This window comes from Mastigoproctus giganteus, chromosome 3, assembly GCF_048544385.1.
Source record: "Mastigoproctus giganteus isolate SK-2022 chromosome 3, ASM4854438v1, whole genome shotgun sequence".
Lineage (NCBI taxonomy): Eukaryota > Metazoa > Arthropoda > Arachnida > Uropygi > Thelyphonidae > Mastigoproctus > Mastigoproctus giganteus.
Genome location: NC_143577.1, coordinates 51,720,177 through 51,744,946, shown reverse-complemented (window position 1 = coordinate 51,744,946; position 24,770 = coordinate 51,720,177). Strand labels below are relative to the sequence as shown.

General features: G+C 36.0%; 1 protein-coding gene across 1 annotated transcript in view; it reads left to right on the top strand.

Moving 5' to 3' along the window:
* LOC150087959 (metal-response element-binding transcription factor 2-like) overlaps positions 1-24,770 on the top strand; it is a 102,482-nt gene that overhangs the window by 60,260 nt on the left and 17,452 nt on the right. The window contains exons 5-7 of the mRNA XM_090369980.1: positions 5,658-5,698; positions 10,761-10,837; positions 18,571-18,623. Of these exons, the coding sequence (XP_090226106.1) occupies positions 5,658-5,698; positions 10,761-10,837; positions 18,571-18,623 (171 nt within the window). The remainder of the gene's footprint in view (positions 1-5,657; positions 5,699-10,760; positions 10,838-18,570; positions 18,624-24,770) is intronic.

Here is a 24,770-nt window from a genome sequence, read left to right as displayed (position 1 = left end):
ATTCCGGTCAACGACAAGCGGATGTGTGCCATAATTTAGGACTTGCAACTTTAACTGTAAGAACAATTATAAAAAAATAAAGAATTAATTTTAGCCGCGGGAAAGATAGCTGTTCCACTGCAAGCAACTAGGACTAGGCCGGCTATTAGGATTGAAATGGAAAGACTTTAATTTTATTGAAGATAATATTCCATGCAGAATTCAGTTAAGTTAAATATTTAAAAAAAAAAAAAAAAAAAAGAGAGAGAGAGAGATTAGCCAATATGATGATCTGAAGAAAACTCGCCTAAAAAAAAAAAAAATGTGGAACCATTTAAATCTGGTAAGGGCTGGTAGAATAGATTTAAAATCCAGATTTAAAAGCCTAGTGCAGATCAAGGAGCCGAAACTTTCAAAAAAGAACTTGTTAAAATTATTGAAGAGGGGTATTATGTGTTATACTTCTCAACAAGTTTTTAACATAGATGAAGCAGGACTTTTGTGGAAACAAATGCCTAAAAGAAGTTTCATATTGAAAGAACAAAAAACATGCCAAGTTTCAAAGCGGCGAAGGATCGGTTGACTTTATTGTTGGGTGGTAATGCTGCGGGCCATTTAAAATTAATACCCCTTTTAGTTTATTTGGAAGAGGGCCAAAGTTCAACTCAAAATCCACAATATCAATATCAAGTTTATTTTTCATGATTAAATTCATCCATTAAATTAAATCAATTAAATTCATTATTTTAATTGGAATTTTAAGTTTACTTTTGATACGCAAGTAGTTACCACATAATTATACGTATGTAATGCAGAATATTTTATATGTGCAAATATTTGAATATTAAATATTTTGACCGACATTTGTGCATCTTTTCATTACTGTTTATTATTGATTAGGAAATATACTATGGCACCGACCGCAGCTCATAAATACATATGTTACCTTATGGGAAAGCGGCGCTCACTTAGCGCGGATTCACTTAGCGCTCTGTTTTTCCGGAACGAATGATCAGCGTTAAGCGGGGGTCACCTGTAATTATTAATATTGAATTTTGAATCTGAAAGTTTATTTATTATTATGAAACTTCAGAAACTAACGCTAGCGATTTTATTTATATAAAAAGTTTCATTCGGGCTGGAATAAAAATTGGTTTGGGTTGGGGGAGGGGGGGGTTATGGGTACTAAAATTGAAAAACAAATTCGGACTCGGATCAGGTCAGGCTGTCCAGACTTCAGCCATGCTGTTAAGCGAGGAAAGCTTTTATTCTTGCATAATATTACTACCCGCTACTTACTGTACTGAATAAACAGTGAGTTAGCATCATTTAGGAAGTGATATCATTTCCATCTCTTAGTATGAACAATGTAATGTTCTTTTGTCACATCCTCCACTTACTCTACCGAATTAACGTTAGTGACTGGATTAGCATCGTTAGTGCCATTTAGGAAGTGACATCATTTGTGTCATTTCTCTAAGAAAATTTCGTTACCAATTCGTTTTCCGAAAATGTAGTAGGTGCCGCCAAAGATGTTTTCACATCAAAAACTGGGTTTTCTCTTTTGCTCTCTTCCTTTCAAACAGCTGTTCACTCTGTACAAATCACAAATCTGCCCTACCATAGAATATTATTCCCACATCTGGGTTGGTCCGACAAAACCTCTCTTAAGCTTCTAGATTCTATTCAAAAGAGGGCTGTTAGGTTAATTAATGACTCATCTCTAACAAATTTTCTCCACTCTGTCTTCTAGATGTTCTGTTTCTGTTGCATGCCTTTTCTATAGCTGCTTCCATGGGCACTGTTCTTCTTAATTGTCTTCTATAATTCCTGCTTTCTCTTCCAAAGCAATCCAAACATGTGCTGCAACCAAACGTCCATTTACCATCCAACTTAAAACTCAAGAACCAACTTTTCTTCTTCATTTATTCATTCAGCTTCTGAACAACCTTCCTTCATATGTATTTCCTGAAAATTACAATCTACAGAAATTCAAATTTAATGTCAAAAACTATTATCTTTAATCTTCTCAGTCTTCAACTCATGCACAGTACTAAGTACTATAGGTTCTAATACCTCTCGTGCTTGGGGTTCTCATAAATAAAAAAAAAACAACTTCTGTAATGTGCATCCCGTTTCTATGTAATTAATTTATCTGAAACTCTTGTGCTGCATATTTACTTAATAAACTTTTAGGATACATTGTAACACAGTATTTGTATATAATTTTGACTCTGTACTATACCATAATTGTGTAGTACACAGGGTGAGTCAAACTGGATAACAACCATAAAGTCCTTAGAGCAATTTTTTTAATTCATCATATTCTATTCCTAGGCCATATTAAAAAGAAAAATGCTCATATTATAGTAATAATAATAGAGGCATGTGATTCAAGAAAGCAAGCATATGAGCTTATGTAGCATCAGCCAAAAAAACAAAAAAAATTCACACAACCATTCCCTCTAAATGTTTGTCCAGTTCCTCTTTGAATTTTAATAAGCTATCAACTTCCACAACGACAGATGGAAGTTTGTTCCAGCAATTAACCACCTGCTGGCTAAAGGCAAATTTCCACACATCTATTCTATAACTGTCTTTCCTCAATTTGAATTTATGCCACCTTAGGTTCGTAATCTCAGCAAGTGGAAGAATCCCATCAGAATTCAGTGTGCTCAACCCATTCAAGGCCTTATACACCTCAATCAGATCATCTCGCAGGTGCCTAGTCTCCAGCTGCTGCAATTTGCAGAACATAAGCCTCTCTTGGTAAGAGAATCCCTTCATTCCCCTCACCAATCTTGTTGCCCTTCTCTGTACACGCTCAAGCAAATCTACATCCTTCCTAAAATGAGGACTCCAGACTTGTATGCAGTACTCAAGGCATGTCCTGACCATTGCCTTATACAAAGTAATAATCACCTCCTTTTCCCTGTTAGCAGAATCCTGTATATCATTGACAAAACCCCATGACCTGCTCTTGCAGCCTGTCTGCATTGCTCAGAAAACTTCATATCTGATTGCACAATTACTGCCAGGTCTTTTTCATTTTCGACCACCCTAAGTGTAGTACCACACAGTTGGTACATTCCTCTGGGGTTACTTCTACCCATATGCAGTACTTTGCATTTGTCAATGTTAAACTTCAGTTGCCACTTCTCAGTCCATTTGCCCAAATTTTCTAGATCCTGTTGCAGTAGCACACTGCCATTACTGTCATTAACAACCCTGCCAACCTTTGTATCATCTGCAAACTTCAACACTAAGCCTGATATACCTTCATCGATATCATTGATAAATATACAAAACAACAGTGGGCCCAACACCGAACCCTGTGGAACTCCACTGATAACATTAGTCCACAAAGAGTAGCATCCATTGATTACCACTCTCTGTCTTCTCCCACTCAACCATCCCTTTATCCATTGTAGCAGCTTACCCTTAATACCATTCTGCTCCAATTTGTACAGTAGTCTTCCATGTGCAACAGTGTCAAAAGCTTTCCTGAAATCCAAATATATGATATCAAAATTATTTTTTGCATCCAGTTCCTTTGTAACCACATCATAGAATCCAATCAAATTTGTCAGATAAGACTTTCCCTTAACAAACCCATGCTGTGTCTGAATTATTGCTGCAGTCTAGATGATCCTGCAATGCAACTTTAACCAGTGAATCCATTATTTTTGCCCGGAACAGAAGTTAAACTAACTAGTCTGTAATTACTCGTGTCACCCTTCGATCCCCCTTTGTGAATTGGGAATACATTTGCATATCTCCAGTCCGTGTGGACCTCCTCTGAGTCAAGGATGCTCTCATAATTATGGCTAAAGGTTTGCTTAGTTCCTTTGACACCTCCTTTAATATAACTGGATAGATCCCATCCACCCCCAGGTGCCTTTCTTATGTTTAACTTCAACAATTTCTCCTCCACTTTGCTCTCAGTTATTGCAAAATCATTAAGCACCCTGCTACGATTTGATAACCTTCTGGCATTTTCCTTCCTTAATAACTCCTCATGTGTGAGGCGCCTCCGTAGCCAGGTGGGAAGGAGCAGCAGTGCGTAGCACACGCTTCTTGATTAGACCGGGGTTCGAGCCCGTCACCACCAAATACGGAGGATGCGGAAAGGTCATTCAGGGAATGACCACCGCATATCCCGGAGCAATATGGCCTTAGTTGCTAATGCTCCTAAAAAAAAAAAAAACCAACCAAACCAACCTCATGTGTGAATGGAGATGCAAAATGCCCATTCAGTTTGTTTGCTATCTGAGCAGGATCATCAACAGTCGAACCATCGATATCAAGTGGACCAATCTGATTCATCTCTTTCCTTTTAGAGTTTATATAAGTAAAGAAATCGTTGCTGTTTTTCTTAGCATCCTTTGCCAAAGATTTCTTGTAATTTTCCTTCGCTTGCCTAATCTCCTTTGTGACTTGATTACAGACTATCTTATATCTGCCATAGGCTTCTGTCACCTGATAATTTATATGCATCCCATGCATTTTTTCTTCTCTGCCACGAGTCTCATTAATTCATTTGACAACCATTTAGGCCTAAACCTTGAACAATATTTTTTAATAGTTACGAAACGTCTAGTAGCTTCTGTGATTAATTCCTTGAATGTTTCCCACTTAGAATTTGCTGTGCTAACTTCATCAGTTGGTCCCACCGAACAGAATTTAAAAACTGTCTGAGACCACTGTAGTCACCTTTATGGAATCAAAAACCCTTTTCTTTACCCCTGATTGGTAATTATATCTTTAAATAAATCCCACATCAGTACACTGTGATCACTGCCACCTAGTGGTGTCTTTATTTGCAAATTCTTAATACACGAATGATCACTGCTGATAACCAGGTCACGAGTATTACCCTCTGTGGTTGCCCTCTCATGCTGCTGCAGAAAACAATCATCCAATAAATCGACAAAAGTCTTGCTAGTGTGTGAGACCAACCCACAAGTACTAGTCAATATCTGGGAAGTTAAAATCCCCATTATAAGACATTCTGATTTACTAGCCTTCTCCATTTCTCTGTACAATTGTTTGTTGTACTCATTTGAGTCATTGGGCCTATAACACACTCCTACTCTTATTTTTGCTTTCCTAGTGCTTATGTCACACCAAACTGACTCAACATTGCACTGTCCATGTATGTCCGCAGTTCTTTTATTCCTAGAATAGGTTACCCTGATTAACGTTTTTGATCCATGGAAGGGGTAAGGAAGAAAGTAAAGTGATTTCTTTAAATTTAATGAGTTTAGTCATCATTGTAAAAATGCACATGGTAGATCCTCTAAAAGACTTATACAGTACACTGAGATTTTGAACCACAGGAAAGTATGTGTGATGGAAGGGTAACACTTTTAAAGAGATACTTTAAATTCAATGAGTTTCAATAAAAATGACAAACTCTAAAGAAGTATAAGTGTTCAAGGAAATTTAATACAAAGTAGCATTTTTTTTGTTTCTGTGAGAGTAGATTGGTTTTATTTTTGTTTATTTCATTTATTGTGTTTACACTTTTGTAAGCATTTTAAGGAAATATAGAAAACATGCCCATTTTATTCAAATAAGAATATATATTTTGTTTTTTTGCATTTATATGTAACTTATTTGAATTGCAATGTTTAAATAATATTAGCTGTGTTATAACTAAATGGTGATATTTTCAGCACGAGAGTTTGAAATAATGAAACAGTCCCTTCCATATAATGTAAGTATTCTCTATTTTAGTGCTCTCAGCTGCTTGTATTTATTTTTAATATCAGCCTACGCAGTTTTCTTGATTATGTTGTGTTTACATTAGTTCAGATTACTTAATTTAAAAAATAAATGACTTTCATCGCATGAATTTGTAACTTTTTTTGTATTCTGTTATATTGCAGCCATTGTTGCTATTGCAATAAAGGTTAAAATTGACTAGATTACTAATATGCACGATAAGAATAACCAGAGATGTGCATACTTGGTGAGATTAACATAGCCGATTTATGAGATTGATGTATGTGAGTACAGTTGTGATTTATGTTTTATGTCCTATTGCCCAATTTAATTAGTTTGGTTCACTTTTACACAACTCCTGAATTGCCTTCTATACTACCCCCCCCCCCAAAGCTTCCAAAACTTTCTCTCAAATATGTAAGTATATAGTGTTAATTGTAATGTGACTCTGGGAGTTTTCTCTAACTCTGCTTATATGTGTTACTTTCCATTTGTGTTGCACACTGTCTTCAACTAGGTGTTGGCAGTGTATATCAGGTGTTGATAAGTATCCAAAAAAATGGCCACTGAGTTTTGAATGATAAAAGAAAAATAATAAAATAAAGATAACTAGACATTTTACTAGGTATGTGTATGTTTATTTATTTATTTATTATTTTTTTTTTACCATTCAGATTTCATAGCCATTTTTTTTTAATTTTTAATTTTTTTTTAAAATTATTTATTTGTGTAACTGCTAAGAATTCAACTTATGTTTATATGTATTTTTTCTCTTTATTTTGGACTTTAGAATGCAGCCTAGAATTTTTTGCACATACTTTTGAAACATCATGTATAGATTTCTATGATTGAATTTTAAAAAATGGCTATTTTGAATGTTAAAAAATAGTAAAAGTAATAAGAATAAGCAGATTTGTACCTAGTAAAGTTTATTGCTTATGTGTTTGTTTTTAGTTATTTTTATTTTATTTAATTATTTTATTATATTTTATCATTAAGGACTCTGCAGCCATTTTTTAAAATTCAAACATCCATAACATTCAAGCTCCCAAAGTGATTACTGTTCCTTACAAATCACTCTGTATATCCTGCTTATTTGTCCATTTTCCATGGCTGGTCAAGTCCCTTTCTGGAAATGGAGGGGAGTTATAGTTGATTAGTACAGCTTACAAGCCATTTCTCTGCTACACCTCTGAAGCAAGCACTTAAGACAGGTTTAGTAGATATATATTTGGAGTACAGTAGTTCAGGTATACTGCACTGTACACTCTATATATTAATCAGCAGGGTAGGCTAAATTGCAAGTTAATTGTGTGTTGTGCTTGAAAGCAGCTGATCTACATGACCCTTGAACTGTCATAAATTATAGTGTATCAGATTTCATTCAAAAAAATTACCATCATGCTTATATAGTGTTTAGGTACAGTAGGTTATCAAACAGTAGCGATCCATCACAAGATGTACAGAGTGTATGGCAATTCATGTTTCCAAAATAATCACAGTGGACTGAAGTTGGAAATTCTGAGGCCTGACAGTCAGATTTTGCTTCTCTCTGAATAAGGATAGTACGCATTGGGTATGCCTTGTAGCACTTACAGACCTGAACCTAGTCCATGGGTATTGCTTTATCACTTTCCGTTCAAGGCCATGCTGTATTAAAAATGCTTGCAGTGGGAGGTATTAGAGCATCCATCTTATTGTGCAATGATTTTTCCTTCTCTGATTTCTACATCTTTGGTCTTCTAAAAAAAAGTACTGGAGTAATGCTGATTTACAGAAGCTGTCTGTGAGTTTGTTTGCCAACAGCTAAAGGAGTTTCTATAAGGAGTATATCCTGCATTGGGTGAAGCAGTTGAATGTATGCCTAAAGGTGTCTGTGGATGGGTGTCTAAGCCCATTCACATAGAAACCCCTACATGGCACAGGAAAGATAATTATGAAATTCTTGCAGAGGTTCCTATTGAACCTATGTTATATATTAGTCTGTGATATGCAGTCAGCCTGTGATATTCGTAGGATGGTTTATATGTTTCTGGGATTTAAAAAACAGAATAGTTTGAGAAAATAATTCAACACTGTTTTTTCTTCTTTACTGCCTGTGGACCATATTGTCCCTCCTCTGACAGAGCTTGGGATTAGCCTCTTTAGAAATGACTATGTTTATGTACAAGTCAGCCTAAAGTAACTGATATCATGTTTAATTAAATAACGTCACCTGGTAGGTAACTCCATTATTCATTAAAAACTCAATTTCACTGTTGTGACTAGTTTCTACTTATTTGGGTCACTCATCCTCAATTAACAACCTTTTCATTGAGTGGTGAAGAATGAATGTATTGAATGAGCAGCTAAGTAGCTTTCAGAAGAAAAACATCTGATTGAAAACAACCTTTGTTACATATGGTGGAAGCTTGTTCTAAACAAGCTTCCATCTTATGGTTTTCCAACTGTTTTTTGTAATTGGTTATCCAGTTTTCTCTCTGATCGCTCACTGAGGGTGATTGTAGATGTCTTCTAACTTCTCCACTAATGCCGGTATCCCCCAAGGTTCAGTTCTTTCTCCCACTCTTTTCCTCTTGTATATTAATGACCTTCTTCCATTGACTGGAATCCTATCCATAGTTTTGCCGATGATAGCACGTTGCATTCCACTTTCCATTTTGAGAAACCTTGCCCCGCTCAATCAGCTTCAACTTCTCGAAAATCTGCTACGAATTCCTTAAATGCCGGTCTCCAGGTAATTCTCCAGTGGGGCAAAGACAGCTTAGTTGATTTCAATCCTTCTAAAACTCAGTCTTGTCTTATATCTTGCAAAAAGGATTCTTCTGCTCCTATGCTTATCTTTGGTGACACTCCGATTTCTAGACAAAATGATATATCTCTTTTGGGGATTACCCTGTCCTCTAATCTCTCTTGGCACAAGCACATTACAAATATTGCTTCCTCTGCATCTAAAAAACGTGGTTTTGTCTTTCGCTTTCGACGTTACTTTTCTTCCAAACAGCTGTTCACTTTTTACAAATCGCAAATACACCCTACCATGGAATAGTGTTCCCACATCTGGGGGTGGTGCCCCAAAAACCTCACTCAGGCTTCTTGATTCCGTTCAGAAGAAGTCAGTTAGATTAATTAATGACTCATCTCTAACAGAGTCTCTCCACTTGCTGTTTCATAGATGCACTGTTCCTTCTGCATGCCTCTTCTACAGATACTTCCATGGGCACTGTTCTTCTGAATTGGCTTCTATAATTCTCACTCTCTCTTTCAAAACAGTCCGAACCCGTGCCGCCAACATCCATTTACTGTCCAACGTCAAACTCACAGAACCAACTTTTCATCTTCCTCGTTTATTTATTCAACTGCCGCTGTTTGGAACAATCTTCCTTCGTACGTATTTCCTGAAAATTACAGTCTACAGATGTTCAAGTCCAATGTCAACAAATATCTTCTTTCGTCTTCTCAACCTCAGCACGGTACTAAGTACTATAGGTTCTAACACCTTTCGTGTTTGGGGTTTACATAAATAAATAAAAAAATATATATATATTGGCCAAGTGTAGCAAAAAAAGAAGCAGGGTAACTATTTCAGTGCAGGTATTGAGGTAATTAAAGAAAAGCACAAATAACAAAGGCGCCTCCGTAGCCAGGTGGGAAAGAGCAGAAGTGCATAGCACACACTTCTTGATTAGACCGGGGTTCGAGCCCGTCACCACCAAATACGGAGGATGCAGAAAGGTCAGGGAATGACCACCACATATCCCGGAGCAATATGGCCTTAGTTGCTAATGCTCCTAAAAACCAAATAACAAACAAACAAACAAATAACAAATGATAATGCAGTGAGAAAATAAAATTATTTCAATAACTGCATTGAAATAGTACCCTGCTTTACTTAAAAAAACAGGATGTCTCTTGGGGTTGGGAGAGTGTCTTGCACCTTTGCCTGAAACCAGCTAACTACAGGCATGAATGAAAAGGAAAGGACTTTTAAGAAATTAGCATTAGTTGAGGCATATGATGCAAGAAAGCACCCTCATATCACCCATCCAACTACCCATGGCTAAAGGCAAATTTCTGCACATCTATTCTACAACTGACTTTCCTCAATTTGAATCTGTCTCCTCTGGTTGTTAATCTGAGCAAGAGGAAGAATCTCATCAGCATTGAGCTTGCTCAACCCGTCAAGGCTTTATACACCTCACTCAGATCACCTCGCATGTGCCTAGTCTCCAGGCACTGAAATTTGCAGAACTTAAGCCTTTCTTGGTGAGAGCACCCTTTTGTTCCCCTCACTAATCTTATTGCCCTTCTTTGTACTCGTTCTAGCATCCTTCTGTGTCTCTGATAGGATTTCATCAATACCTTTATAAATAACTAATGAATAATAAAGTTTCTGCATCATGATATACACACACGCACAGAGTAAGTTTAGGCATTTTATTTATATAAAAGGCTGGTACTATTTAATGCAAATCGTTATTTAGAAATAAGGATTTGGTCGACCTTCACCACAAGAAGCTGGTAGGGGGAAGAATGCTCTGAATCTGTTAGTTGCAGCTTAAGCAAAGTGCAGTTTTTGATTTTCTGCTGTTATAGAAATTACAGAACAGTAACACCATTATTATTTCAAATAGACAGATGCTGGGAAAATAATATTAGTATGGGAAAAAAAGGACAGATGAGTGTATATCATTGCAGAATAAGTTGATCTAGGAATAGTGCCACCCAAATGTAAGATTTTGCTCTTACCAACCAGAATAGTTTACCACTATTGAAAACTCTTATATTCAATTGTAAGAATATAATATATATTTTCTTCTGGACCAGATTTCTGGAATATCCATATATTAAATTATTTATACATGCAAACCCTGTACACATTTATAGATTTTTTTGTTTTTTTTATATTCACCTAATGCATTTTTTACCTTTTAAAACTGCAACTATCCTACATTTTATGAAGCATGTAAACTTAATTTTTAGCTTTGCTGTTTTCTGTTGGTATGAGATTGAAAAAAATATTCATTACATTTGATTCAGTATTTTCTTCTCAGCTAAAATCATTAACTTGGGATGTTTCTCACCGAACAAACTATGAGCAACTCTATTGTTACTGTGGTGGACCTGGCGAGTAAGTAATCTATTTTATTTGTATATATATATATATATATATATAAAAAGCTTATTGTACATAATGATGTATTACAGAAGGCTTTTAAAGAATTATTAAAATTTATAAAATTTATTAAATTTAATAACTTAATTATAAATGCATTTAAATTAAATATTGGCTAAAATATTTGAATTAAAAAGTTTTTAATAACTTTTAATTAAATTTATTATTGTACAAAAAGATATATTACAGAAGGATTTTAAAAAATTATTAATCATGTAGTAGTAACCCATGACTTCTTGTATAAGCTTTCATATAAAAATATGGCTGAAGGCAATATAAAATGAAAGGAATGAAGTCTGGAATTATGAAAAAACTGTACAATTACTCGAATATATGATTGAAAATGGCTTAAAAATTACATGTTTCTCTCTCATTGAGAGGAATGTTTTATACAGTTCAGGTGAGTTAAGTGATATTAAATTTATTATTTTACAAAAAGATATATTACAGAAGGATTTTAAAAGATTATTAATCATATAGTAGTAACCCATGACTTCTTGGTATATACATACTGTATCTTGGTAAGATACACTATGTATATCTTAACTTCTAATCCTGTTCTTCTTTAGGGCAGAGTATTGACATATTGATCATGTTGATTCATTACATCCGTCATGTTCATCATATGTTTAGGAAGTTTTATTTTCCAGAATCTATTTAAATATGTATATTTTAGATGACTCGCATAAATGTTAATTTTATTTTGAACCAGTTTCTATTCTAAAAGTGAAATAGATAATAAGTTTTAAATTTTTTTATTTGTATGTTCATTTTCCGTGTTTGTAAGAGCTTTATGTAATTGTTTAGTTCATTACACACATTTTTATTCTATATTTACTATAATTTTTATTTATTTCTTAACTTATTATGGAGTTGGTGATTAAAAAAAAAAATCGTTCAATTGCTCATCTTTCAGATGTAAATGTGCTACACCAGAGTTGCCAACCACTAGAAATTAAAATTAAGGTCAAACTTTTTTTGTGGACACGTTTTTGTATAATTCAAGGTGATACAAAAGAATATAAGCAAATAATATATAGTATTAAATAGCAAATAAATAATAATGTTATGTAAAAGCAATGCTGATACTCGATTATGCTCAACTTGAAATGCTGAAACCAGTACATATTGCCTGAAATACATGTTTGATGTACTGCAGGCAGCTGGAAGTATGGAAAAGTAGTGGTAGAGTGGGTGGTTTAGGCATGTGTTTTGCACACTCCAGCATTTTGGTGTGTGTGTGTGTGTGTGTGTGTGTGTGTGTGTGTGTGTGTGTGTGTGTGTGTGTGTGTGTGTGTGTGTGTGTGTGTGTGTGTGTGTGTGTGTGTGTGTTGCGTGTGCATGCAATTAAACTAGTCTACTACAAATCATTTTTGTGATACATGTTTTTGTTTTATAACCATTAAAAAAAATAAATCCAGTACATTCAAAACGAGTAAGAATTAATAATATATTATATAAGATAAATATATACAAGATAACCTTTACTTAAAATTTCTTAGAGTTTTTATGAATATTACTAACATACTTCTTTCTCTTTCTTTTCTTTTTTTCATGGACTGCCCATAAATTTACAGATGATTTGCAATCCTGATACATTCACATCCATAAAGTGCATAAGACCATAGTTTTTTATGGATTCAAAAATTAAGTCTCTCAAGATGCTGTCATTATTGAATCACTCTTCTTCTTCTGCTGAAGCAGAAACTGAGTTACTGGGGAGGTACAATCCTTCTCCAGTAAGGAAGATGTATTCATAATAAAGTTTTCCCTTAAAGTAATAATAACTAGCTTGAATAATGTTTGATAAATAAAATAAAATAAAATATAATAAAACAAAGTAAAATAATTGCAGGTGTATGAAAGTGCTAAAATATATTGCTAAAAGTGCATAAGACTTGATACAGAATACATAAGTATATCACAGTATATAGTAGCTTTTTCAAAAGTTTGTAAAGCCATTAAAGATTGCTCTTACATCTGTTGTGCTCTCCCACTTTACTGGAAAATGCACTGGTGTATTGTTGGACTGGAGCTGCTCCTCCTGTGTTAGCCCAGTTGCTTCCTGCTGTTGTTGCAAATTGGATGGTTGTGTGTCTATACTCTAAGAGCCTTTTCCACCTCATCATTCAGGTGCTCAAATGGATTGAGATCTGGTGAGTGGAGAAGCCACTGCAGTAAGTTGAATTCACTCTCATGTTCCTAGAATCAGTTATGTACAATTCTGGTCTTGTGACATGGAACATTATCCTGTTGGAAAAATCCACTTGCAGATGGGTGTGCTGAAACCAGAAAGGGACTTACTTGATTGGAAAAAAATTTCTATATAACGTGTCATCAGAATGTTACTCCTGGTTAAGGGATTCAGTGTGTACCACAAAAACACTCCCTATGCCATTACTCTGCTACCACTACCATTCTGTATTTTGACATCTGGTGGGATGGATCCACATGGACTTATGCTTCGTTTGCTATATTCTAGTTCACCTATCAGTGTGAAAGAGAAGGTGCCAGGATTCGTAAGACCAGGCTATGTTTTTCCAATCCTACACACTCCAGTATTAACTTTCTTGTTTTTTTTTGACAGGAGTGGAATCCAGTTCAGTTTCCCACTAAGATAACTCCGTGACAAGGTATGATAATTTCTCCAATGTGTCTCTTTGGTTGCCACTGTAATGGTCTTCTTTACCCTGCACAAGTCTTGTCAGCCTCTTATGACCTCTTGCATCACAGCTATTCATGAAAACCCCAGCATAGTTGCAGTTTCCAAGATACTCATACCAGCGTTCCTGATACAGATTGCCACACCCAATTCAATCACTTCCATCTTCATCTTGCCCATTCTCGCACTGATCTGCGCACACACACACACACACACACGCACACACACACACACACACAGCATCCCTATTTATCTGCCCATCCCTGTATATTGTATGGTATGAATACGTGATGCTGTTACTGATGGATTGCTCCATTTCATGAAAAGTATATAATAAAATGGCCACTCAGTATAAATGGCATCATTTCTCAATAGCCTGACATAGTGACATTGTGTCACTATGTCAGGTTGTTGAGATAATTACATCAGCTGCAATTTTTTGCTTGCTTCCTGTTGTATCATCATCCATAAATGCTGTAATGTTTGTAGTATATGAGTGTATATTTTATCTTTCGGTTGTCCCAATGCAAAATGGTCTTGGGGAATGAAGTCTGGAGACCTGGGGAGGAGGTTTCAAAAGCATTCCCCCTGTGACATATCTGTCATTCAGGAAATTGACTATCCAGACAGTTATCAGAGCGAAAATGTGTGTGGTTGTACCATCCTATTGAATGTACAATAGCTTAGCAAGAAAAATATTTCTTATTATGGAAACTGCATCAGTTATAACAATTCAAGATGACTCTGTCTCAGTAACAGCATTATTGAATCTGTAAGGTCCAATTATCCCATGAGAAGAGACTCCCATCCACACACAGATCCCTTGCAGATTAATATCTTTCCATAGAGTGAGATGAGGATTGTCACTGGCCCAGAAAACACAGTTTTGATAATTCAAACCATTTAATTTGAACGTTGCTTCAAATAATTAAGATGCAATTATATGACCATATAACTGCATCTTAAAAATCACTAACTTTGTATTCTTAGGACATTAACACACACAATTTTGTGAGTGGTACTTTCATAAGAGTACAAGTGTCAGAAGAAAACAGTGGTACTGTTAAAGAAGACACAAAGTTGATAAGAATTGTCTTCCTGAATTGCATGCCAAAGTAGCTAATCAATCTGCCAAGATTAAGATTCTCATAATATTCAATTGACTTACACAATTCTCAGGAACATTGTTTTGTTGACTTCTTTAGTGACTAGTCATATGCACTTCTAACGGATCGAATGTTTTTAACTATTAATGATATTTTTCCTCTTAAGCTTTCCTTATTAATATTGCAGTTTCATGTTCTTCAAATTTATCATTGAGTTATCGTTTGGTAGCTCCTTTGCCTCATATTGACATTCCTGAACATGCCTAACTTCTGTAATCTGAAGTTATGTTTGTTTGTTATTTGGTTTTTTTAGGAGCATTAGCAACTAAGGCCATATTGCTCCGGAGATATGCGGTGGTCATTCCCTGACCTTTCCACATTCTCTGTATTTGGTGGTGACGGTCTCGAACCCTGGTCTAATCAAGAAGCGTGTGCTAAGCACTGCTGCTCCTTCCCACCTGGCTACGGAGGCATCCGTAATCTGAAGTATGAAAAAATACTTCCAGTATGATCCCAAAATGCACTTCTTTTCTTCAAATGGTAGTTGATTTTACTCAGTGAGTAATCAGTTAATCTGCCACATAATGAAAGCTTGTTTATAACCTGTGTGTTTTTGCTTTAAAATAACAACTTTTTATTATTCAAATTAGTTATTTTGTCTAAAATAACTAATTTACAGGTAACTGTAAAATGACTATTTTATAGGTAGAATGTGTTTTACAGACAGAAGTGGTTATACATAATTCTGAGGTGCCTCCTTAGCCAGGTGGGAAGGAGCAGCAGTGTGCAGTGCACGCATCTTGATTAGACTGGGGTTCGAGCCCGTCACCACCAAATATGGAGGATGCGGAAAGGTCAGGGAATGACCACTGCATATTCACGGAGCAATATGGCCTTAGTTGCTAATGCCCCTAATAACAAACATAACATCATTCTGACTCACCCTATATGTATGTGAATATCAGAGTTTATGGTCAGATCGCTTCAGTTGTTTTCAGTTTATATCAGGTTTCTCTTCTGAAACTGCCTACATTTTGAATATTGTTAGAAAGGATTTCACATATTTTATGAAAACAGTATCTGAAAAGAAAAGAAAAAAAAAAATGCAAGTGACACTTCAAACTGAAAAAGCAGTGCAGTGCAGTGTAATATTGTTGAAGATGATACTATTAGACATTAAAAGTGTTTTGAAGTAAGCTAGAGCTAATTATGCAGCACTTTTTTGCTGCATAATCTGGTGCACAATTACACTTGCAATTTTCACCACTAGATATGGTATATGTGTCACTGGTTCACAATTGCTGAATTAGGGACTTACCTCTATTGTACACTTATTTTCATTATTGTTCTTTACAGATAGGAATTTGCCTCTATTATATCCTTGTTTCTGATTTTGTTCAGTGTTGATTAGAGCAGTGTTCTGCAACATTTTTCTCTTCGCAGCATACCTTAAGTTATCCACGGCACATCAAAATGTTAACCCCCCAGAAAAAGCATAGTTTACAGCAATGTTAATATAAATATGCTATAAGTCACAATAGAATCAATTATTATTGTTCTAGCAATCCAACAGAAATTGGCTTATGTATATGTTAACATTTTATGAACCCTAAATCACTGTACAAAAGTAAAGCCAAAAAAAAAAAAAAAAATTCTATTAGTATTAAACCAAATAACTACGCATACTTTCAATGTGATACTTGTGCCTGCTTTGCTGAACACAGACAGCTGATGTGTGGCAGAATCGTTGACAATGCAAGCCTCATTTCTTCATTAATGGATCTGAGTCTCTCCCTCTTTGATGTTTTAATGTCAGTTAAGGTCGAAAAGCTCAGTTCACACAAATATGTAGACAAAAATGGTAATAACACATTAATTGCCATCTCGGAGCTAGCCGGGTATTCTTTCCTTATCGACAACCAAAATGGGCCCAACTGCACTTCATGATGTTTTAATCACAATGGTCTGCCTGCTTTCAGATCTGTTAATTCCTCATGTATGTTCATTGGAAGAGATTTTGCATCCACAACAAATGGATCATGAATCCAGTCGAAATCTTCAACGTTCTCTCCAAAATAATCCTTGAGCTTCTGCTGCAAGTTATCTAAATGTTCTTTAATGAAGTCCATGACCATTTTATTACCAGCAGCATGTAGCCATACAGTTGGGAACATCTCAAACGACTCATTTGCAATGCATTGTATCTACAAATCCAACTTATTCTGAAAGCTTTGAATCTTATCCATACTTGTAAAAAAAAATTTCGTTCTTGTCTTGCATTTTCCGGTTCAGCTCATTCAAGCGAATGAAAATATCGGAAAGAAATGCCAACTTAGTCACTCATTCATCATCTGCAAATAACTCTGCATACTCATGCCCCTCAACTGTTAGAAATGTCTGTACATCCTCCTTAAGTTCAAAAAGGTGTGTTAACACTTTACCACACGACAACCACCATACTTCTATATGTAGTAGGAGTGTGGTGTTCAGATCCCATTTCCTGTCACAAAACAGAAAAAAGCCACAAATTGAGGGGATGGGGGACACAATCTGATGAAGTTAACGGCTTTTATTGCTTCATCCAGCACAACTTTCAGAGCAGACGGCAAAGACTTGGCAACAATGGCTTCACAGTGAATAAGACAATGGTCACATCGTATGTCAGGATTCACTTTGTGCACTTTAGCTACAAAGCCTTTAACTTGATCTGTTGTGGAAGCTGCTTCATCTGTGCAAATGCTAACACAATCCTTCCAATTTAATTCATTTTTGTAGCATATATTCATTAGTAACACAAAATATTTCTTCACTGGTGGCTTGCTCAGGTAGTACTTTGCAAAAAAAGAAATTTGTTGCAATTACATCTTCATCGATGAACCGAATGTTGGGAAGAAGATGAGCATGACCATTAACATCTGTGGACTCATTGATCTGAAGTGAGAACTTCTGACTGCTGTTGATTTTCTCCTTCATAATGTCTTCAATGTCACTGAACATATCACTGACTCAGCAAATGATTGTGCCAGCTGAGAGTGGAATTTTTGAAATTTCATTAGCAGCTTCTGTGCCCAGGACTATTTTCACCGTCTCTTTACAATCTGACATTAACAAAGTTTCGACTATTGTGTGTGGCATTTTGGCCTTTTCAATAAGTTCGGCTACTTTATAGCTAGCTTCCTTTACTTTTTCCGAAACATGTACCAACAAAGTCATGAACGTTGCCTGTTTTTAGTTTTGTTGCAACAACCGTCAAAACTAATTGATATTTTTGCATGCCAGAGAAATGCTGTTTCAGTTTACTGGGAACCATAAAAGCATTGCTGAGTTTTTCTCTGCATATGAGACACTTGGGGATTGGGCATATTTTATCGCCACACCAGAAAAAAACAAAAGACAAATAATTATCACTATCCTGTCTGCAAGCTAATTTTTGTTTCTTTTTTTCGGGCTCTTCACTTTCAGTACTTGCACTTACAATATTGTGTTTCAATAAAAATGGCGTATTGTGAAATATAACAAAGAGTAGCATTACATACATATATAAAAACTATAATTGGGAGTAAATAATGTGCAATTAATTTCCTACGATAGGTAAAAGTTCTCAGTTGTCAATTTCTAATCATAATACGTATACAGCTTCAGCAAAGTTTGCGGTGCATCTTGTGGCGGCACACCAGTTGTGGAACACTGGGTTAAAGCAATTTATAAAGATGGTTTTACCTGTATGTCAGTTGAATGTATGAAAAATATATTGTGTGTTGTGCCCTTTTTTTTTTAGGAGCACATCTTGAGTGCATTGTGGAGGCTTGCCTATGTTTAAATGAATAATATTTAAATTAGTAATTTCTACATTTTTTCTGTTAAATATATGACCAATGTAATTTGCATATATTACAAAGCAAATTTTTTCTTTCATTCAGGTGGTATCTAAAGATGCTTCAGTGTAGCAGATGTAAACAGTGGTTCCATGAAGGTATGTAATATTTAAAATTAGTAAATCCCATTATTATTTTCAGCTATTGGTTTAGTCTGTAAAATATAAATACAAAAATTAAAAATAATTTTTTAATTATTAAAAATAGTAAATTAGTCAATTAATTTGCACTACTATATTAAAATCAACAAAGATTTTAATATAGTATAGACTATAATGCATTAGGGCTTATGCCTCAGACTGTGAGAAAGTTAGACTAGCAGCTCGTATAGTATAGATTAAAGTAATTTACAAGGGAGAATCAAAAAGTTCCAGGGCAGAATTTTTATTTAAACAAATATAATATTTAAAAATAATTTCACATCAAATTTTTCAAAATAAAAGACTAGCTATTTACACAATTTTTTTTTTTTTTTATCAGTTCTATAATTGTAAAAAAGCTTCTTTGAAGTCCTTTTTTGAAAGTTCCTTGATTGTGTTTGTCATAGCTGCTATAAATTCTGCTCCACTGAAAAATCATTGCCCTTTTAATGCATTCTTTAGTTTGGTAAAAGAAATCATATGGTGCTATAAGGCAGCTATAGACTATTTAAACAGATATTCAGGAATTATTGCTACACAATGAGCAGGAGCATTGTTATGGATTTCAAACTGCCAACTGATCGGGTCTTTTTTCTTTCAAATTTCTCAAGACTTTGTGATTTTAAGTATATAATCTATTAACTATATGATATCTGGTATAAAATCATAATGAATTACTTTTTTTTAGACAAAACAATAATTATAGCATAACTTTACCTTTAGATCTGACAATCTGAATTTTTTTTTTTTTTTGTGGGAGACATAGTAGACTTCATTCAGAGGATTAACATTTTGTCTGCAGGAATAAAGATAACACTATACTTTATTTCCTGTTGCTAATGTTTTCAGAAATCCTGGATTATGATCACAGGTTTCAACACCAGTTGTTTTGCAAATTCAACTCTTGTATCCATCTGAACTGCTGTTAAAAACTTGGAAGTAAAGATTGTTTTCTTGTTTAAGATATTGTGTATGACGGCTTGGCAATTATCATGCAATATTCCAACTTGAGAGGTTATTGTTTAATTCTTATTCGATGATTGGTCCAGATAATGCTGGTTTAATAATAACTGGTTTTAATAATAGCCCGTTATCTTTACTCTTTCTAAGAAAATGCGCACATACAAAGAAATATGGATTTGAATTAAAAGAGGATGGTTTTAGAATAGATGTGCAGAAGTTTGCCTTCAGTTGGAAAATGTTTTATTGTTGGAATGGACTTCCACATAGTGTAGGAGTGGACATTTTTGTATTGGTTTAAAGGATTGGACAAATATAGCCCAATCAGGGAGGGGAATGCCAGAGGTGTATTCAACTCTGGAAGTAAGCTAGATAATCTTGATAATAACCTTGATAATCTTGATAATAAAGTGGAGGAGAAATTGTTGAAGATAAACACAAGAAAGGCACCTGGGGTGGATGGAATCTATCCAGTTATATTAAAGGAGGCAGAAAAGGAAGTAAGCAAACCCTTAACCATAATTATGAGAGCTTCATTGGACTCGGGGGAGGAACCTATGGACTGGAGATGTGCAAATGTGACCCCCAATCCACAAAGGAGGATCAAAGGGAGACACAGGTATTTACAGACCTGTTAGTTTAACTTCTGTTCCAGGGAATTTAATGGAGGCACTGGTTAAAGAAGCATTGCAGGATCATCTAGACAAGACTTCAGTTATAGCTCAGACACAGCATGGGTTTGTTAAGGGGAAGTCTTGTCTGACTAATTTGATTGGATACTATGATGTAGTCACAAAGGAACTGGATGCAAAGAAAGCTTTGATATCATATATTTGGATCTTAGAAAAGCCTTTGATACTGTTGCACATGGAAGACTGCTGCCCAAATTGGAGCAGTGTAGCATTGGAGGCAAATTGCTGCTATGGATAAAGGGATGGTTGAGTGGGAGAAGACAGAGAGTAGTAATCAATGGACACTGCTCTTCGTGGACTAATATTATTAGTGGAGTCCCTCAGGGTTCAGTGTTGGGTCCATTGTTGTTTTCTGTATTTATAAATGATATTGATGATGGTATATCAGGCTTAATGTCCAAGTTTGCAGACAATATGAAGGTTGGCGGGGTTGTTAATGACAGTACACTGCTGCAACAGGATCTAGAAAAGTTGAGCAGATGGGCTGAGAGGCTGAAGTTTAACATTGACAAATGTAAAGTACTACATATGGGAAGCAGTAATCCCAGAGTAATGTATCAACTCTGTTGTACCACACTGACAGTGGTAGAGAACGAAAAGGACCTGGGGGTAATTGTGGAGGCAGATATGAAGTTTTCTGAGCAGTGCAGATGGTCTGCAAGAGTAGCTCATGGTGTCTTGTCAATGATATACAGGAATTTTTCTAGCAGGGATAAGGAGGTGATTATCCCCTTGTATAAGGCAGTGGTCAGGTCACACCTTGAGTACTGTATACAGGTTTGGAGGCCTCATTTTAAGAAGGATGTAGAGCTGTTGGAACGAGTACAGAGAAGGGCAACAAGATTAGTGAATGGAACAAGGGGTTGCTCTTACAAAGAAAGGCTTAAGCTTTGCAAATTACAGTGTCTGGAGACTAGGCACCTGCCTAGTCTCCAGACACTGTAATTTGCAAAGCCCCAGACACTGTAATCCCATCCGCATTGAGCATGCTCAATGCAGATGGGATTATTCTTCCTCTTGCTCAAAATAATCGCCTGAGAGGGCAGAAATTCAAATTGAGGAAAGACGGTTGTATTTGCAGAAGTTTGCCTTTAGCCAGCGGGTGGTTGATTGCTGGAACAAACTTCCATCTGTCATTGTAGAAGTTGATAGCTTAAATAGATTCAAGGCAGAATTTGACAAACATTTGGAGCGAGTGGATGGGTGAAATAAGGTTTTTTTTTTTTTTTTTTTTTGACTGATGCTATATAAGCTTGCTTTCTTGCATCATGTGCCTTTGCTAATGCTAAATTATTAGAAGGTATAAGCAGCGATGTGGGTAAATTATTTGTTTTATTTGTTTAGCCCTCACTGTAATAGGGCTAGTGTTTTTAAATACCAGACCTGAAAAAAAACTGCTAAATAATGCTTCTAATGCAGGAGATAAGTTTCTCATTTATTGATGTGCAAGGTCTTTCCACATTGTGGATCCAGTTTAATATCACATTCAACTTTGAAGGATTTGAACCATTCAAATATCCTACCTTTTGAAAAAGATTTTTCATCACATGCTTTAATTATCATTAATACAGTCTTTGCGGCTAATTTCTTCAACAAAAGGCAAAATTTTATAGATTGTTGTGCAACAGAGACATTCTTAAAAATTATAATCTGAAATTATAGTACTTGCTGAATCATAAGATGAACTTTTTTTCCTTGAAAATGTTACCTAAAATTCCCCTGCATCCAGTGGTCTGATCATATACTTGATGCATTCAGTTACAAGGGATTTCTGAAAAGTAAGGTAACATATTTTTTCTCTCGATGATGTTTAATAATACAAAGTTGAAATTACACACCAAGAAATAAGTGAACATGCACTACTTCTCCACAAAATCTCCAGTTTTATTGATGCACTTGTCCCAACGATGGATCAGTTTATCAATACCAGTACTGAAGAAGTCCGTGCCCACACGAAGTAACCAACATCGCACTGCCTGATGAACTTCCTCATCCATGGCGAAATGCTTTCCCGAAAGGTGTTTTTTCAGAGGGCGAAACAAATGGAAGTCTGATGGTACTAAGTCTGGGCTGTTGGGGGGATTGTGACATAGTTTCCCAACGATTACAGCACAACCACTCACGAGTGGTGTGTGGAGTTGCGTTGTCGTGCAACAAAATCGCACTGCTTGTCAGGAGTCCTGGTCATTTGCGTTGAATGTTGGCTTTCAGTTTTTCCATTTTCAGTTTTTCAACATTGCACAGTAAAACTGTGCATTGATTGTTGCTCCCTTCAGCAGGAAATCCACCAACAGAACGCTTTGGCGATCCCAGAACACTGTGGCCGTGACTTTTCGTACACTGGGAACAGTTTTGAATTTTTTGTGCGCAGGAGATTGTAGATATTTCCAGGTCATGGAGTCTTGTTTGCTTTCCATGGTAAAGTGATGAACCCACGTTTTGTCTGCTGTGACTATGTGAACGAGAAAATCCTCTCCTTCGTCCTCCTCTGACAATTGTTGGGGCACCCAATGGCAGCAAAGCTAAGGACTTTGAACAGTCAACTTACTCACATTCACTATTTGTGCAATTTCACGCAGTATCTCTTGCTTGTTTTCAAGAACAATGCCCTTAATGTGTGAAATGTTGTCCTGTTTTGTTCGATGAAGTCCTGCCCGCCCGATGTTGATCTTCAACATCAACATGGCCCCTTTAAATTCATTGCACCAAAAACACACCTGCTTCTTTGTCATCACCTTTTTGCCATACAGAGCAACCAGTTCATGGTAAATGTCACTTGGTGAAGACCCTTTTGTTTGCAAAAAAGTGAATAACTTCACGAACACCTGTTTTGGACCACACTTGCACGGTAGTCCAATTTTGCAGCTGGAATCTGCTGTGAGGTGACAGTACTGCAACACTGCACTGGTGGTCTTTTTGAACATCATTAACAAGTCTATCTGTCCATCACGCTTCATCTCATTCCCTTCCACTATTATTATGAAAAAAAATGTGTTACCTTACTTTTTGGAAACCCCTTGTATTTATCTTTTATTTTTTAATATTTTCTAACATCTTCAGATCATTGCAGGGGTGGTCAACCCTGCAGCATGCATGCCACATGCAGCTTTTGTCAATGGCCCACTTACAGTTGATGATGTTGTACAGTAGATATCATCTATTAAGGGTACAGAAAGTGATATTGGACCACATTTGGCCCTCATGATGTTACGTTGAAAAATAATGATATTATGTTGAAAAAAAAATCACTAGCTGCTGTTAAATTTGAAAGTGTCTGTAATTCTGCCCAGACACAACAGAAGGGAGTATATGATGAGAGCATTGTAAGTAAATTCAGCCCTAGAGAAATTTTCAAGGCTCATGGGCTAGAATTTTTCTTAGAATGGTCTGTGTTTGTTAACAGGAGAGAACTGCTGCTACAGGGATAGGATATGCTTAAATAGAAAGGGTGCAAGAATAATTGCTGATGCTATTGAGGCAGTGTTAGGTGGGTCCGAAAACTGCTAGCTTGGGGGGGGGGATACACACACCAGTAAATTAATAATAGCTGCAGGCAGAGGTGAAAGCAATTCTTAAACTGCTTCAGTTGGAATAAGTAGCAATGGAAAGCAAGGTGTTGGGGATTTCAAGGACTGCTGGGAGTCATCATGGAACAGGTAAATACATGGGCTGTGTTAGGGTAACTAAGAGTAAGAACAGGTGCATATATACTTGCATGTACACCAATGTTAAGAGTATAGTAAATAAATTTGATGAATTTGAAGTGCTGGTCAAGACATCAAATACAACATTGTTGGGATATCAGAGATGATGGATATCAATAAGAATGTCACACTGATATAAGGGATGCAGTCACACCCTTATATCAGTGTGACACACTGATATAAGGGATGCAGGATTTGAATATGGGGAGTACAATGTGTCCATTCCATTCCATTTATTTACACACACAATTTTATGTACAGTCTCATGATATAAACAATTTATATACAAGATTATATACAGTTTTATGGACATTATCATATACATATATATATCCATTCTATATAATGGTGATCAAGGTACTGTGTGTGTTTGCATGTGTGTTCTTATATCGGGTTGGCTCCTAGACCTTAGCCCATCTCCACCTTTGTACTCTGTTATGGTGCAGAAACTCTGCATAATGGGCCTGAAAAGTGTCAGCGTATGTGTGTTGTTTTGTTTGTGACAGGCTATTATGCCACCAGGGTGCAGCCAACGTATGGGCAGCTGCTGCCTGGTGCCCATCCCTAGCACCGGGCCTGGGTCAACAGTCCTTCTATACCGGTGTTATTACCACCGAAAATCTCGCACCCGCCAGAGGGAGTGCAATACTGACTGGCGAGTGCCCGCAATCCCGCTCCCAGGTTGCCCTTACCGGAGAGCCAGCTAAAAAAAACTAGTAGTTATATACATGATGTTCTAGTAAAACAAT